This window comes from Uloborus diversus, chromosome 9, assembly GCF_026930045.1.
Source record: "Uloborus diversus isolate 005 chromosome 9, Udiv.v.3.1, whole genome shotgun sequence".
Lineage (NCBI taxonomy): Eukaryota > Metazoa > Arthropoda > Arachnida > Araneae > Uloboridae > Uloborus > Uloborus diversus.
The window spans coordinates 69,094,011-69,112,999 of NC_072739.1; the positions used below are offsets into that span (position 1 = coordinate 69,094,011).

Here is an 18,989-nt window from a genome sequence, read left to right on the forward strand (position 1 = left end):
TCTAATTATCCGAATGGGGTTCGGTCCCGATTGTTTAGAAAAATATTTCTACTGAACAAAGACTTTTTTTCTGGCGATCAAAAAGTTAAAGTAAAAAATTGCCTATAATTTTCCAAAACGGACTGTCGTTTCCAGCAGTTTTCGGATCGCATTTAGACCGGCGGATCGGAATTAGTTGATATTGGCGATTCGGAATCGGTTGATGTAACCAGTTCTGTGTATAAAATTAACAAGCATATTTAAGTTAAATCTGTATAAGCCATTCAAAAGAGAAATTTATTCAATTTTTATTGAAACACAAATACAATTTAAAAAATCTTTAACCAAAAAAGGCCCAACATAGCAATTAAGTAAAGAACATGTAAGTACTGGTGGAAAAAACAACAAACGTTAAAGAACAAACTAAACAGAAAATTAATTTTAAAAAATGCTACAAAACATGGGTAAATAAAACTAAGGGTGAATGTGTCCCCCCCCCCAAAAAAAGGAAGCGATCACACCCCCACCACCAAAAAAAAAAATCATTGCCATATATATATATATATATATATATGAGTGTCTTTGTGTTTTTCAAAAAAATAAATAAATAAATAAATAAATAAAAAACTAGAAAGCCTATTGGAGTACTTTTGTAAAAGAGCTGTTCTGACTTACATTTCACACTATATATATGTACTCCCCCCCCCCCGAATACTGCATATAAAGTTATCTAATTGATATAGTTGTATCAATTAGACCGTTGATTAAATTATTAATTACAACGTTAAACCTTTAGGCACATGAATTTTCACATTTTTTTTTTTAATTTAAATCGGCTGTTCTGTCCCTTTAATAACATCTTTTTTTTTCGGGATTATCCGCAATTAAATTAAGAAAAAAAATTTTAAAACCCACATTTGCAGCATTTTCATCAGTGATTTCTTTTACTCTGTAAGTTAAATTTTCGTTTTGATCGTTTGTAATATTAATATTTGAATAAGTAAAGCCGGATGGTAAGCTATCCATGGTTAAAACTTCAAAAGACACAAGACATTTTTTAAAAGAAAGCAAAAAAAAAAAAAATCATGAAAAAGTAGTGGCGCCATCTATTGAGCATGGAAGAAACCAAGCCATAGCGTGGATTACAGAATTACCGCTTGGGATCGGTCAATATGCGGCCAGGGAGGCCTCAGCATAACCAAGCTAAAGTGTAAACAAATACACTACGTCACGGAAATGTGCAGTATCACGTGACATGAATCTTCGCATTCCTGGAGCATGCGCGATACGTTCTCCCGTAGTAGGGTGCCGTGCTCAGTGAAAAGAGAAGAGAAGGAGACCGTGACCGTGCCAAGATTTAACGGACGGAATGTGTTCGAAAAATGTTGTTACTTTTGTTCTTAATTGAATAATTTTTCTATTTTTCCTTTATATTCGCAACGTGACTCTAACAGGTATTTTAGATTCCTTTTCCAATACTTTTATAGATCGTCTTCCGATTATGGTGGGGAAAGCGATTTTAAAATTTGTTAAATGTGCACTGGGAATGGATGCAGTTGAAAACTGAATGTAAAATTGAGAAGCTAAACGAAATGATCGGGAATCAAGATATTTTTATTCGTTCGTTAGTGGGCAATATTCCTATCAGTTTTCGTATGATTTGGTTTGCCAATTGCTTCTAGAAGAGAATTTTCCCCCCTTTGATACCAGCGTAGAGGTGCAAGACCTTCCGTATCAGGACGGATTTCCGTCTTGACGAAATTTCCGAGAAAAGAACAAGACGCAAACAAATTCGAAGACTTTCCTTCAGTTTTTCTTGAAAAGAAAAAAATAAGTGGGTGGTTGAAAATTGCTCTAATTATTATACTCTTCCTTAACCACGAATTTACATTGATATTCTCCCGATTTTCCACCATGGACTTGTTTTGTTGGTCTCGTGAATCGGAAACTGGTCGCTTAAAAACACTAATTTAGGCAGTGTTTGGTGAATTTATGAGAAAGGGTTTCAGGTACTCTAATCCGAAATTTTTTTGTTGCTGAACACGCTTTCTGGCCATGTACATCAGTATAGCTTGACCACGAAAAGGAGGCGGATGACCTTGAAGCAAAAATATCATTTGTTTCATTTGTAATAGGTTTTTTGGTGATATTTTGGAATACATAGGATTAGCGAGACCTCTTGCTATTTGGTACTTTCTGGCAGATTCTACCAATTACGAGTAATACAAATGATGTTTTGCTTCAAGGTCATCCGCCATCTATCCGTGGTGAAGTTATAGTACCTTAGGGCGTCAATAAACAATTGAAAAGATCGTAAGCATTTTGTCCGGTAGCTCTTGTTTCTTTGTTGCCAAAAGGATAACATTTCAAAATATCTTCATGTATCCGATCCATCTCTTTCAAAACAAACTTATTCTCATTGTTTTTCACAAATTATTTAACTTTTGTCACCCTAATGTATAGCATAATGAGTTCAGCATCTAAACTATTAATTACTCGCATTCCATCAAAATGCAATGTTGCCGCTCACATTCTAACAATACTGCAGTTACGCATGTTTGCTCTATCAGTAACCGATAGATTCAGACAAACATTTGTCCAGAGAGTGCAGGTGCCAATTTAATTTTGGCACCAGTAGCTCAAAGGAATGGAAGCTCAGCTCAAATCAGTATCAAGAAGATTAAAAGTCATAATACGAAACTTAATTTTAATAATTTTTTGTGCGTGTTTGAATTTAAGTTTATGTGGTTGTGACGGAATGACTGCACTGTGGCAGAGCTGCAGAAATTTTAAAGGTTCATAATCATTTATTACCATAAAATTGAGAATATTTTTAGTGAAAGAAAAAAAATAGTTGTTCTTGGCTCAGAAATGTTTACTTGTCTATAGTTAACAAACATGAAGATGTAGGGTACCATTGCCTTCAAGTATTGGACTTCTTTATTTATTCACACAAAGATAGCACAAGAAAGATTTACAGCACAAAGATGTTAAATACCACCCAAAGCACTGGTGAGAATCGAACCAACCACTTCAGGCATATGAAGGGAAGTTTCTTCCACGGATGCATGTAAGCTTCTAATAAGACTGAATAAAGAGAAAAAGGGAATTGTTAATGAAATCAAAATCATTCCAATACAATTAATGAGAAAAAAAATGCATAAAAGGCATTTTGTGGAATTGTTCTTCACTGAAATTAGAGGCTGAGTAAAAATGAATTTGTTCATAAAATCGTTTGATAGAGACAATATTTTTTTCTTTGTGTTGGGGGGGGGGGAGGTATTTTCATTAGTTGTAACTTTTCGAATCAGTCTTTATGTTTGATAGACGGCAACATACATTGAAGCACAGTTCCCATGTTTCTCTTTTACATGTTTTTTTCAGTTATACATTTTTTAATTTGGTCTCTGTAAATTTTAATACATTTTACTGTATACCTATTGTACGTTTTTTTCATTTATACGCTTTTTTCATACTGTCTCTTTAGAAACGTATCAGTGGTTCTTCACCATATTAATATTTTTCATGTGAACTTTGATATTTTTTTTTCTTCGCCTTTTTTTTTTTATTGGAAAATTCTTTCAAATTGAATAGTTGCAAGCAGTGGTGTAGCTATAGTGTTAGCCGTCCTGGGCGGTTCCTGAATGTGCCGTCCTTTCTTTGTGAAATAGCCAAGCCATTAAACTGCCTAAGATGTTTAAATTAAAAATAGAAATTTAATTTCAGGAAGAAAAAAAAAGACGTAATTAATTTATATAAGTACAAAAGAAAAGGGGGGGGGATAAGGGATGCTTGGCGAAAATTGTTTAATTTAAGTAAAAAATCGCTATTTTAGGCAGGTTTTAGAAAAGTTCAGAGAAAGGGCGGTTTGGGTTTTCCATTTTCTTTTCAAAATTCAAGTTTTTTTTCGGTTCTTGAGGTGTTGGTGGGCACTGCAAGGAAATTTTCCGAAATCAAAGTTTTAAAATGCAGCTTGGAGAAGTTAAGGTAATCGGTATTGTGGGATACTCAACTCGAAAATTTTAACCTCTGAAATATGCAATTTTAGGCTATCTTTTGGCAACACAATTGCATGCATATTGTAACTCAAATGTAGGCATTAAGTGAAGGTGTGCTGAAGATTCCCAGTTATTTTATTTATTTTATGTTTCAGTTAATAGGTGGATATTTAAACTCTTAGTTTATTGTGGAGGAAATTCACTGGCACTATAGTGAAAGCTCTCATGGAAAAGGTGCTCCAGATGGAGTTGGAGCAGCAATGAAAAGAACAGCTGACAATTTAGTTGCCCAGAAAACAGATAACCCAGACTGTGAAACTTTAGGTTCGGTACTTCAAAAAAACTGTAAGAATGTAATAATAGAAAATGTTGAAGAAAGTTTTATAAGTGATGTAGATAAACAAATTCCAAAGCATATTTCACCGTTTCCAGGGACAATGAAAATTCATGAACTTGTATTTAAAAAAGACCAAATAAATATGGAAGCAAGATACCTCACCTGTCTAAGTTGTGGTGATCAATGTAAACATTACCATTTGGGATTAATTCATCGAGAAAGGATAAGAAGCAAACCAAAAATCAATGATTATGTTGTTGTACAGCAGGAATGCACAACCTATAACCTGCGGGCCAGAAGTGGTCTGCGAAGCTTGTTAAATCGGCCTTTGGCAAGTTCTTCAAAAAAAAGAAATTTTTTTTTTATTTTCTTGAATTAAAAAAAATTTTTTTGATTTATTATTATTTTTTTTACTCATCAATGAAACTAAGAACATACTTTCGATATTTTCTTTTCCAACTAAATTAGGTTGCACTTTATTGATTTTGTTACAAATGCTAGAATGTTGATTTTTAAAAAAAATAAAATAGGATATTCATAAAGAGCGAGAGGTCCTGAGTCTTTATTTCAAAAGCCTCCATATTTTAATTTGTTAATGTTAAGTACGGGTCACATAATAGTTTATATAGCTTTAAAACGCATGTTTACTTTCATAACAACCTTTATTGACACTTTCTTGCATAAAAAATATCCTCCGTTGACTATTGTATCCCCTCCGTGGACGAGGTGGGATTTAAAATATTTGAAATCTTTTTAAAAATAAAATAGAAAACTTAACCACTACTATAGGGACATAATTTATAAACAAACAAAAACATTTATGCAATTTTTATTATATTTTTAATTAGTTTTGTTAAAAGAATTATTTTGGCCTATTTGTACCTTTTCTGTGAGAATGACCCATATATAAATTCCAAATTTAATAAATTTAGAAACTTATATTTTTTAAAGTAGTGCAAGTTATCTAAATAGTTTTTTGTTTTATTTATTTTTTTAAAATCAAAGCAGTTTTCCTATTAGGTACATAAATATACAAGACAGACAATGAAGTTTTTCTAAAATTACATGGGAAAAAAATTAAAGTAGCTCTTTTTTTATTTATTAAATTATTATCATCATTATTTTTCTGCCTTTTGCATTTCAAAATAGTCCAAAAAGTATATTTCAACCAAAATTCCGTTTACTACCTAATTTGCTTGATTACTTAAGATTTATTGAGATAGATCCATTGAAGCGATGCATCTAGGGTGTATAAATTAACTCTTGAATTTTTAAATGACAAGAGGAGAAAAATGACTTAAGAAGTCTAAGAACACTTCGAGTAGGCATAAAACCTGCACACTTTTTGTATCCTCGATAGATGATGCAGTCAGAGCAAGAAAAAAAAAATATATAAAATTATGAAAACAGAAAATACTCATGTAACTCAGTGTTCTAATAAAAAAAAAAATTTAGCACCAAATTTTCATCTTTCAAAGAACTTTTTTTTATCCTAATATAATAAGAAAAGTCCTGTTTATGAATGGTGGAAGAATCAATACACATTAATTTTTATGAGTCTTCATTATTAGAATATGTTAAAAGTATTTTCATACTGAGGCTTTTAATTATTTTTCCTTTAATAAAAAAAAAAAACACCATTAAACCAGGAGAAATAATGTCTACCCCTGTGGCAGAATTTTATTTTACTTTCTGCAACAAATTTTCTGGACCTAATTTCTTTCTACAAGAATGCTCCTTGAAGTGAAAAATGAACTAATGGACAAACTTAAATGCAATTCATTTCAAAAGTGAAAAAATATTTATTTATTAACCAATTTCGCGCAACTTCTTGTTTAAGTAAATTCATTTATACAAAAGAGAAAAGCATTAAAGTTAAGTATCAGGGCTTCCAACAGATTTTCAATTTTCACTAGAGAAAAAAAAGGGACCTTGAGCTAAATCTATATCATTAAAAATATTAACACCATGGTTGCAGCAATTTGTAAGTGGATAAGAAAATCAAATCTAACCAAAAGAAATGTAAATTATTATGCTAATTTATGTAATGCTAATGTAAATTATGTTACGGCAGGGGATGATTGCTTAAACAGAGATGCTACTCTCATACTTAAATTTTCAGTCTTAATCTCTTAGCACTTATTCGTAGTTCTTAATACCAGAAAATAAAGATGCAACAGGTATTCAATATTTAAAGTAATAAGATCCTAAGAAAATAAGTTTAATTAAAATATGCATTATACAGTTCGGAGGAAAAAAGCCCTTTTCTAAAGAAAAAAATAAAAGCTAAAACATGCTTGTGATTTGAAAAAATAAACAAGGATCACCCCTTCTTCCCATTAAAAAAAAAGAATTAAAATGTGCATTACCCAATTATAACGAAGTACCTCCCTCCCCCGAAAAGGAAAATGAATTTAAAAAAAAATTGTAAAAAAAAAAAAAAAACCCTGGATCATGCATGTGATTTTGAGGAAAAAAAATGAGTTAATAAAGGTCACCCTCCCATATAAAAAAAATAATGCATGCAATATCCAATATTATAAACAAAGTATCCCCTTCCCCCCCAAAAAGAAAAATAAATATCATTAAAGAACACATTTTAGTCGGAACAAATCGAAAATTCAACCTTACTCAGAAGAAAATAAGATTTTATTAAAATACTAAAGGAAAATTTATTGCAAAATTAATGCATTTAAAGCAAAAAAGAAATCCCACCCTGGCCTCTCCCTCATGTGAAAAAAAGAATTTAAATCAAGTACTCGAACAAGCACAAGTTCCCTTTCCATAAGAAAAAAGAATTTACCGTAATTTTAGGTAGATAAGCCGCCTTACCATATACGCTGCATGTACAATAATCAAGTAACTAAAAAAAGTTCATCGGATAAGCCACCCCATCGTATATGCCGCGGGAGTGCGAATCAAAACATGGCGCCCCTGACCTTCATTTAGTCTGAAATTCTCTTCTATGTGTTTAGATACAGTCATTTTTAATCGTTTATATTACTTTGTACACAAATAGCAATGAATAAATTTAAATAAAAAATAAATAAAAATCTTACCTTCTGATTTTCCACAAAAGAACTTCGTCAAAATCGGAAATCTTATTCAATAAACTAATTCTAAATTTAAAATTTTTTAAATCTTTACTAATAATAAAGCTGAAAGTCTCTCTGTCCGGAGGATGTCTGGATGTCTGTGACGCGCACAGCGCCTAAACCGTTCGGCCCCATTTTCATGAAATTTGGCACAAAGTTAGTTTGTAACATGGGGGTGTGCACCTTGAAGCGATTTTTCGAAAATTCGATTTTGTTCTTTTTATATTCTAATTTTAAGAAACTTTTTCCGAGCAAATAATCACAACGTGGAATAGTAAATTACGAAATCATCATAACGTGGAACCATTATGAGCCATGGGCGAGCCATTTAACATAACCAATTGGCGAGAAATTCATCCTCCATTATTTGTTAATATACAGGCGAACCAATGACCTTTTAATTTTCTACTACGGGCAAAGCCGTGCGGGTGCCACTAGTTAAAACATAAAAGAGTAAAAATCAAGACATGCATATATAATTAAAATAAGACAAAATAACATTAAAATCACATATCATCAAAACCTTGGAAATCTGATTCGTCAATATCAGAATCAAAAAGGGAAAGAAAATTGTCATATAATTGAAAGTCACTTTCTTCTGAGTCACTCAGTTCTTTATCATCTGAGATGTTTTCTGCATGGGGGCCTCCTCACATGACGCTATTCTCATTCTTCCTGCTGCGGTTTTGGACAGGGTGGCGACAGATCAGGGAAATATCAGGGAATTTTGAAAAAATAACAAAAAATCAGGGAAAATTGATTTTATGAAGAAAAAAATTCTTTTTTGCTTTACAAAATTAAGTACTCTAATTCCCTATGCATTTTCCGCCAATTATCTGTTTAAAAAAAAGTAAAATAAATGACGTGCGATTATACACTGCCGCATATTTGTGCATCTTTTTTACTAAACGTCAAAGTATTGAATCTTACTTATTAACCACAGGATGAACTTCCTAAGATTGCTTCTGTGTCTGTTAGGTTGTTTATTTTACCTAGCTTGAAATTTCCTTATACGCTTTCAATGCTACGTAATATAAACAACCACACAGGCAAAGAGGAAGCCTTCATTCCTTTGCCTTTATTCCATTGTCTCGAAGTAATTAGTGTACTGTAATCACGATTTCAAGAAGAAATATTTGGTTTTTGAATTAAGACCTTAAAACCTTAAAAGTTATTATTTCTTCGCATTTTTAATTTAATTGCTATAATTGAACTTTCAATTAAAAAAACTTTGTTTTTTGCTTTTATACTATTTGTTGTCACCGCAGATTATAAAGGTTTTCTTTTCTTCAGACTTAAGGGATTCTTTAATTTTATAACTAAGTTGTATTCTTCTTTTATATATTTTGAAATTAACTAATTGATTTTTTTTTTTTGCATTTCAAAGTTGTTTGTTACAAAAGCAATCTAAGATTTTTTTTAGTTACATACTGAAATCATTTGAAATAGAGTTAACTTGTGTACTTAAGTAAATATCTTAATTTTTTTATTGTTAAAATGCTGTATTCATTTATTAAAACCTATGTTCTTGATTAGAGAAAAGCTCCCTATGAATGGATGTCAAATGGTTTCATCTGTTTTGCATAAATATGTCAGTTATTGCTTGTTATTCTTGCAACAATTATTATACTGTTTGAAAACTTAGTTCAAAATAATTTCAATTACTTTTTAGTTCTATCATAAATACACATGTTTTTAAGAGTAATTTTAATAGTTTCTTAAAATTCTTATGCTAAGTGGTTTCTGAAAGTAAAGTATTTTTTTTTAATAATTTACTATAATCTTTCCATGTAGAAAAATTTATTATATACTGTTTTGTAGGGGTTTTTTTCCCAAAAAAATTGACTTGATAAGTTTTTAAAACCATTTTATTAAGAAAGTAGCATCTTTTTAAAATATCTTTAGTTCAACAACTTTACACAACTTAAAACGTTTAAAATACTGCATTTTATACAAACATACAATGGATTTCAAGTAGAGCAAAGAAAGAAAACATTATCATTGGTAACGTAAATCAGGGAAATTTGGTGAGCCTAATCAGGGAAATCAGGGAAAAGTCAGGGAACTTTTTTTCACAGTTCCTGTCGCCACCCTGTAGGAGTGAATTCCGCTGTGCATCCACTCCTCCTACTTTTTACGCATTTCACATTTAAACACCCGATTTACAGTTATGTCAAGTGATTGCAGAACTTTGGTGAGCCCACCAGGGATCACCGACGCAATTCAAAATAAATTTTTTAACTTCGGACTTCACTGCTGGAACTAAATGCGAGTGCATTGAATCGAACACAATAAGGCCTTGGGGGGGGGGGACCTTCCTCTTCTGATAGACTGCGGCAAACCACAAAAAAAGAGCATTTCTTCACACATCACATCCAGCCCTTTTTGTTGGCAGCAATCACTACACCTTTAGGGAAGTTTCCTTTAGGGATAGTCTTTCTTTTGAAGATACTAACGGAGAAAGCTTTTCTCCGTCAGCAGAGCAACTTAGCACACAAGTTAACGACAATTTTTCATTCCTGTGATCAACACAGAAACGGTTTAACTTGCTCTGTTACCGACAGAGCTGAATAGCTTGATTGGCAGAGCGTTCGACTGGTAACCAGGAGAATGCGTTTCGGGCCCACGTCCGGACAATCTGCATCAAAAAATTAGAAAATATCGTGCGTTACATCAACAATGAATAACAAATATGAGGGAATGCATGAGATAGAAACGCTCCTAGCTGTTATGAAAACTTGATGCAACACGGAGCTAAATTGATGCTCAATTGTAAGGTTTTTTTTTATTTTTTTAAAAGCTTTGGCTCCGGTAAGAAAATTAAAGCATAATGAAAGCGAAAATATAAGTATCAGGTTTAAGATTTCAGACTATATTGGAATTGTTTTTTGTTCAGTAAAATATAATAAATTGTATGTTGAAATATAGATTCTTCTGATGAGTTTTTGACTCTTTGTACAAATAAAAAAAATACTACCCCAAATTAAAGGGTAACATATATATTTTTCTTTTTTTTTTCAAAAAAAAAAAAAAAAAAAAAAAACAAATAGCGTATCACATTTTTATTACATTTGAAAAGCTAAGCTTAAAAAAGAACTTAGTTCAAATTATTTTGTATTTTAACCGTGCTGTTAAATAAAGAACACGTGCTGCCATCTAAGCCATAACAATTCAAACAGCCTGTGATAAAAAATTGTAAAAATTTTCAAAAATAAAAACATTTTTCGGCAGCAAAAAAAATTTAAAATTAACTTGTGGATTTTTTTTTCGGTTGAGCGTTCGGCTATAAACTGTCTGAACTTCGGGCCAGTTTGGGCTGTCCAACATAATAGCAAATTTCGCATAAATATTACGCATTACATGTACTCATAACATACAACAGACAACACAAGTAATAAAATAAATGCAGTGGGAATGCTATTTGGTGTTTCGACTCCTTTATGCAGGCTACAGTTATCATTCAGATAAGTTGACTGCAAATCGAAGGGTGTTCTTCACTTTTTTTTTAAAGCTTTGACTCCGTCCAGACCACTGAGCATAATGTAAGCATAAAAAAAAGTATTAGAAATATTTTAAGGGAATCCTTTTTGTGCAGAAAAACATTTCCGTTGTATGCTGAAATGTAGATTTTTCTAATATCAGTGTTCGAACTTTTGTACAAATGAAAAAATACTGTGCCAAATTAAAACTACGAGTTTCACCCAGTAAATCTGTAATTATTTATTCGAATACGATATAAAACATTAAAATTATTATCAAGTTCATTAGTAAGAAATCATTTTCTACTCCTCTGATTTCGGCTGAAAAAAAAATTGTCTACGTTCGAAAAATTACACTTAAAAAACGGACTCGGTTCAACTGGTTTTGGTTTTGAATTTTAAGTGTTCGATTAAAAGAAAAAGAAAGGCGGACATTTAAGCCGTACAGGTTAAAGAAGCCTGCTATGGGAAATTGTTGAATATTCAAAAATAAAAACACTCATTTTTTCAATCGAATTTATTACTTCTCTAGAATGTTTGTTTCAATCGCTACATGAGATCTTCCTCATTCTTTAATCAAATTCCATGTTTTATGAATAATTTTAAATCGTATCATGCTGGCTAATGCTAAAACATAGACGCATAATCTTATTATATTTTTTCGGCAAAAAGCTTTTTTTTACTGTGTTTTATTACGCATTTCTTCAATGCATAGCATTCGAAAAGGAAGGCGCGGTTGCTAGGTTTGTTGGAGCGTCGTACTGTTAATCAGAATGGTGCCAGTTCGAATCCGTGCCGCTAAATATCTCTTTAATGTTTCTTTTTTTTTCCGTCAGATGCTCACATGGGCAGGACTGTATGTACCACAACCTGTTTCTTCACATACAAGCTTACTGATTTTTCACGTGTCACTCAACCACACTTTTAATGATATCTATATTTGCATTGAAAATACGTACAACCAAAAGGGGAGCGATGATCAAATTATCACAACGTTGTATTTAATGAGGTTTTGTTACTGATGTCTTCAAATTACATGCCTTCTCTTGTGCGCTTACTTTTTTCCGTTTACTTTTTTCGGTTTTTCTTCTTAATATTCTTTCTTTGAAATTTTTAAAGAGCGAAATTCCTTATGAAACGATTCGAAGTACAGTGCGGAGTTCTGCAGGGGTCGACTAGTATAATAATAATGCAGTAAACCTCGTGCGTGAAAAAAGAAAAGGTTGAAAAACATTATGGTTATGCAAATAACTTGTGGTACTAGATTACATCTTTGTTTGGTTGGATGAAAAAATAAACTTAATAAAAATAACGATAATAATAATAGTAAAATTGTGACTTCATTCCAAATTAAAAAAAATTCAAATCAAAGTGTCATAATTGTTACACTGAAAAATTGCTTAACTTTTTTTTTTAAATTTTCATCAGTATTAAAATATTATTCAAACAGTGTTTTAAAACGCTGCATCTACAATCAACAATATTAAAATATTAAAAATAAATTAGCATCATCACGCATCTGGCAGCATTGGAAAGAATAACAGCGGCAAAATTCCTATGGAAGCGCACCCTACCGCAGTTAGGGGGGTTAATTCAGAGCAAACCTGTTTGAAAGTGCGATTTTGACCTGTTTGAGAGCTTCTTCTACTGGCGTTTTTGAATGCTTTTTTTCCCCTGCTTGATTGTGCAAGCATGAAAAGCTTTAAGAAAGTAGGGTGAGGGAAAAAATATCTTTAGATACACCGCAGGTGTTAAAATTAAATTTTAAAACACGTATAAGCCACTACTTATCTACCCGAAATTACGGTAATTAGAATATGCATTTAGAAAAAAGTCAATAACTCCTCCAAAGAGAAAAGATTTTCATTCATGTAAGCACCCCTATCTGAATAACAATTGGTCAGCCCAAAATACCACACAATTTATCAAGTACAGTAAAAACCCTCTAATGCGGACACTAACGGGACAAATTTTTTTGTTCACAATAGAGGGGTGTCTGCAGGTAAGGGGTTTAATAATGTTATTTGCATTGGAATAGGGGAATTGAAAATTGTCCACATAAGAGGGGGTCCATTAAGAGAGGTTTTACTGTATTCCACCTGTTCTCTATTGCTGCAACCTACGACAAGGCAAAATAGCCATTTTTTAAGGGCTTAAATTAATTTTTCAACAGAGGTAAAAAAAAAGCTTAAATAAGTCGGCACAAGTCTTTACATAAACATGTGCATTGCAAAACCACTTTTCTTTGATCAACACAAAGTTGCTTTAAAATCGCTCCACATGGGGAGAAGTTCTGGTTAGAACCGTTTTTTTTTCTATGCTCTATCTCCCAATCTCGAATGTTGCAGGCTACCACAGTCATCAATGATCGCTCGATTTGGCGCTCACCAGTTTTTTTTGTTATTAACTGTTGCAATTATTAAATATTTCGCGAAAATCAGGCCTTTTTCTTAATTCGTTGTTGGGTTAAATTTTTTACCACGAAACAGCTATCCTTTGGTATTGTTCTGCAGAATGGTTTTATTTCTATTTTTTCCCCCCTTTCCCTTTTTTCCTCCTTAGTGCAAAATCTTTCTGCACAAATTCCCTCTCATTCTGCGACAATGTCGCCGTGTCGACAGCTTTCTGCCACAGGGATGTCTACAATGGAAAAATATAATGATTTTCTTAAAAACTACTTGTCCTGTTTCTATAATTGATGTCACTGATTGATACATCAGGCAGATTACATTTGATTTGTAACTTTATTTAAAATCTTTTAATAAAATATGCATTGATCTTTTGATTTTTAAAGTTCTCTAATGTGCGTCAGACTTATGATTTATTTGTAGATACTGCAAAATACTTCTCACACACACATGTTTAAGAAACAAACAAACGTTTCAAAGCAATATTCTCCTATAGAAATCTCTATGTATGAGGAAATTGAAATTACAGGATTTTACTCTTGATTACTTAATTATAAAGAAAAAAAGGAATGTTTAATCATAAATAATATTAAACATTCCTTAAGAATTAATTGATAAAATATTCATGATTTTCTTAAAATAAAATTCTTTTTCATACAAATAGTGTTTAAACCAAATAAACCCGGTTTAAACCAAAAAACCAGTTTGTTTGGTTTACAAAAAAAAAAAAAAAAAAAACTTTTTTTACCAACCCTGGAATAGACTAACATGTGATCCAAAGTTGTCGAATAGATTTTCTACTTTCAAAAGTGAGAAAACGGAAATCTCCTTCGCTTCTTTTGAAATAGAGAAGTTTGAATGAATGAGAAATCAAAGCACACTCTGAAACATATTAAGCAACCCCCGTGATGGGCAATAAATTGTTTTGTGTATCATTTTACACCTCCTCCTCCCTTTTTCACTCCTGTAACCATTTTCCTAAAGTAAAAAAGAAGGAAGTTTATGTTGCACGAGAAAGTTTTCAAGAACCTCTCTGAAAACCTAGTGTTAACTTTTTCTTATTATGAAAATTGGAAACTCCGTTGTATTCTTCCTCCTGGAGTTAACCTCTACAGTCTGAAAAAACATGGGGACCAACACTGGTCCCATGAACTTGCCACTGCTGCCCCCTCATAGGACAACAAAAAATTGTACTGATAAGCTATCAAGAAAAACTCAAGTAATTTTAATCTGGTAGTGATTCAAAGGTCTTACATTTCAGGACATTTTCTTTTTACCTGCAGTAACAGATTAAAACTTTATCAAGAGGGTTAACTTACCACCCCTAGAAAAGTGCCGTCCCGGGCGGTCCATCCCCTCCGCCCCGCTATCTTGCTATGCCATTGGTTTTAAGTTTTTAACTTACTATTTAACTTAAAATGCTTAGCTTTGGTGGTTTTGAGTGATTTTAAATTTCATTTTTCTTAACAAAACATAATCTTTTTTATTTTGGAATGGGAAAGGAAATTATAAATTTGCTCAAAGGGGTGCTTTTTTAAAAAACTTTATAGCACGAGCATAGCTTTGTGGTTTCTGCTAGTACTATGTAAATAAAAGACAAGTTAGCGCAATTATGTATTTTTATAGACTTTTTTTATGTATTTTTAAAATTTTTCCTTTTTTGTAACTTTGTTTCATTCTCTTGAATCCAAAATTCAATTTTTACTGTGTACCGTAGGTAGTTTTTTTCTGTACCTTAGCTCAATTCACTCTATATTACTTGGCTCAATCACTTTCAATAATTAGATTCTACTGTGTTTCTATATTCTGTTCTACAAAAGCCCATTTTGATTGAAATCAAACTAATTCCGATTATTTAATTTGAACCAATCAATTTATTTTCAATTGGACTTATTTCATTTATCTTGGATTTTTTTTTAAACGGCAACTATCAATTTTTGAAACTAGCAAAGCAATGAAGTATCATAGTCTAGCGTGCTGAATTTATGAAAATATAAATACGCTATACACGAAGTACACCGCCAGCTCAGTCATTCCAGCCGAGGACTGCAGTTTCGTGCATAAAAGCACTCAACAGCCCGGCATAGGAAGTGACTGAGCTGGAGGTGGAAAACCTCTGAAGGAAGCCAAGGGGGCCAAGCAAACTGGTAGCTAATATAGAATTAGCACTGACCAGACGAGTGACCGGAGCAATGGTTCGGTTCAACTCGAAGATTGAAGGCTTGACCAGAATGACTGAGCTGGCGATGTATTTCTGCCATAGCCCTGGCTATAGGGCGGTAACTTACTGAATATACCATGCCTTGCCTTCAATCTTTGAGTTGAACCAAACCATTGCTTTGGTCACTCGGCTGGGCAGTGCTGATTTTATATTAGCTACCATTTGTTTGGCACTCTTGGCTTCCTTAAGAGGTTTTCCATCTCCGGCTCAGTCTCTTCCTATGCCGGGCTGACGAGTGCTAATAAACACGAAACTGCAGTCCTTGGCTGGAATGACTGAGCTGGCAGTGTATTTCAAGTATTTCTGTCATAGCCCTGCCTATAGAGCGGTAAATTACTGAACATTAGTGAGCTTCATAAATGTCATGAATTCAACAGGGAGCCTTTTATATTTCCTTTCTGATTCGTATTTTTCTTTGAATGGACACAAAATGATTTAAAAAAATCTTTCCATTCAGAAATACTCAGCTGACTTTGTTGAAAATCTTTGTAGCAGCATCACACTGTTTCTGCTACTGGAATTTAGTATGAATGTTTACTAATTCTGCATCAGTGATTATTGGGATTTACTATGTAACTAAAAAAAGTCTATAAAAAAAATATATTTCATGTTATTCATAATTGACAACATTTCATTCATCTTTTTTCATCTCCTCTTCAATTTCTCTCATTGATCTATTTCATTAATAATTTTTGTGATGTTTTTAATGACAGCGTCCACTTACTTTATTCATTACATGACTGTAGTACTGTCATTGCCAGATTGTTGGCATTTTTTTCCCTTAACCAGATATCTAAAACCAATGGTACCTAATCAAATCAAAATAAACCATTATTTCTCCTCTGCTTTTAGAAAATCAGCCCTTCATCCATGTTGTAATTTTCAACCTGATGAGAAATAGTATCCATTTCCGTCAATTCAGATAAAGGAGAAGAAAATAAGTTATGAACAGTCTCATTACAGCAATATTTTGATAAAATGTTTATAGCAAGTGCTGAAGTCGAGTTAATGTGAATTGTTCTACTAAGTGGCCATAAATATTATACATGTTAGGATGTTTAGGTTTTTACTAATCTTGATTCTAAGTTGTTTGTATGAGCTATTACTTTCTGTTACAAAAACAATTCATTTTAACCCCAAAATTTGACTGCAATTCTTGTTGCTACTGGTGAAAAATTATTATTATTATTTTTTTTTTGACAATTCTTTTTACTTTCTTCAGTTTTTGGAATTGATAAACCTCTTATATTTCTTGCGAAGTTTCAAATTTTAATTCTTTTATACACTGGAATACAGTTTCCCTCTATTTTTGCATTTTGACATTTCTTATTTTATTTTTCAGGTTTCAAATGCTAATAAATCTCAAAAGCAACATGTACATGAAGCCCTAATGAAGATCTTCAAAACACAACTGAGGTCATGGAGAAAGAGTTTATTACTTTGTGTTGTAATTTCTACAGTAAGTTTCCTCTTAATTCATTTCCTTTTTCAGATACTTACATTGCTAAAAGAGGAAAGCTGGTTTGATCCTAAAAAAGTTGCTACAATTGATCCTTGGGTTAAGAAACATTGGAAACATGTGAAAATTGTAACAAAGCCAAATCGTGTGCAAACCTCTAAGACAATCTTATTATGGACTAAATTTTTTGGAATCTCTGATTATGTGCCAAAATTATCAACACTCGGTTGTCCTAAGCCAAAATGCTTTATTACTTCTGATCGAAGATTTTTAAACAAAAGTGATGCCTTAGTTTTCCACTTACGAGACATAAACCTGAAGGATCTACCAGCCTACAGAAATAAAAACCAAGTTTGGATTCTTGTGCACCATGAGTCTCCCCATCATACTCCTGATGTATTAAAGTACCTAAATGGTCTTTTTAATTGGACAGCTACATATAGATCTGATTCAGATATTGGTCTTACGCCAGTTGCGAAACGGTTGAAACATGCTGATTCAAAGGCTGTAAACTATGCCAGAGGAAAGAAAAGAATGGTTGCTTGGCTTGTTAGTAATTGTAAAACACCAAGCAAGCGTGAACTATTTGTCAAGGAGCTTCAAAAAAGTATTTTAGTAGATATTTATGGAAAGTGTGGTAAACTTTCATGTTTTCCGGTGCAATCTGAAGAGTGCTATGAAAAATTAGGAAAAATGTATAGGTTTTATTTATCTTTCGAAAATTCAATATGTAAAGATTATGTTACTGAAAAGTTCTTTAATATACTTCACACTAATATGATACCTGTTGTAATGGGAGGAGCTAATTACTCAGCTATAGCTCCTCCTTCTTCTTATATTGATGCATTGTCTTTCAAATCTCCCAAAGAACTTGCCCAGTTTTTGCTAAATGTTGCCAAAGATGAGAAAAAGTTTAACAGTTATTTTGCTTGGAAAAATACGCACTATGTAACTATTGATGCTTATGCATGTCAAATATGTAAAAAATTACATGAACCTCTTGTTGAATCTCATTATTATAAGAATATTAGTTATTGGTGGTTTGGTGATGCCAATTGTAAATCTTGGAATATTTTTCCTTAACCCATTGTTGTCCAATTTTTTATAAACAGTTTCTCTGTCATGGTCAATTCAAAGGGCTTATAAAATGTAACAGGAGAGTATTATCAGTCATATAAGTAGTATTTTAAGATTGTTTAGAGACTGTTTTTAAATCTGACACTGCCAGGCTGCAGCAGCAAATATTTAATGCCTGACCAAGTCTGCAACATCAGACTGGAAAGGATTACATTAAATAAAACTTAAACAGCTAAAGTATATTATAGATTAGCACCAAATCTCTCTCTCTCTCTTTCGAGTCATTCACTATATCTTTTTATGCAGGTATTTAAATCATCAGTTTGAGTTGATCCTTTTACCCTAGTTACTCAGTTTATAAACTTCATTTCTGTTAACATTTGCTCAACATTGCACTCATTTCAGTTAGTGGAAAGGTGATTTTAATTAGATTGTATATACTAGGCACAAAGTTGTTTGAGATTATTTAACTACAACTGTCAAACATTTTGAAAAATTTAAATTTTTTTTTTTTAAAAGCAAAAAAATGCATTTTTTATTTTTATGTTTCATAATAAATGCTCATTTCCATTGTTCTAGCTATTCATTGTGCTTTTTACTCCTGTCATTTACTGCATATTTTTCAACAATTTTAAAACTTTTAACTGTAGATTAAATACCTTTTCAGAAGTAAACAGTAAGTTGTATGCAGACCTAGATAAAATTTAAGACTGCCAGCAAACTCAAATGAGTTCTTAAAAATTTCCTGCCAAAAAAACACTACTCCTCCTGAGTCTTATATCGCGGTTAACAGAAAAAAATGTAAAGTTGAGAGCGAATAGAGTACTTCTAAGTGACTAGAATTCTGTTTTCAATTATATTTACTGTTTTCTTAGTATTATTGAAGGGGGGTTCATCTAAAAATTGGCAATCAGCATTTGTTGCTCATTAAAAAAA

The 18,989-nt window shown here is 32.2% G+C and overlaps 1 protein-coding gene across 1 annotated transcript; it reads left to right on the forward strand.

Moving 5' to 3' along the window:
• Positions 1–1,314: 1,314 nt before the first annotated feature.
• Positions 1,315–18,611, forward strand: LOC129229561 (alpha-(1,3)-fucosyltransferase C-like). Its single transcript, XM_054863888.1, has 2 exons — positions 1,315–1,433; positions 16,860–18,611. Exon 2 carries the CDS (start codon positions 16,908–16,910, stop codon positions 18,057–18,059), a length of 1,152 nt encoding a protein of 383 aa, XP_054719863.1. The 5' UTR covers positions 1,315–1,433; positions 16,860–16,907; the 3' UTR covers positions 18,060–18,611.
• Positions 18,612–18,989: the final 378 nt, after the last annotated feature.

Excerpts from the sequence above, each read along its gene's own strand:
- LOC129229561 (XM_054863888.1), top strand. The coding sequence starts at position 16,908 with ATGAAGATCTTCAAAACACAACTGAGGTCATGGAGAAAGAGTTTATTA.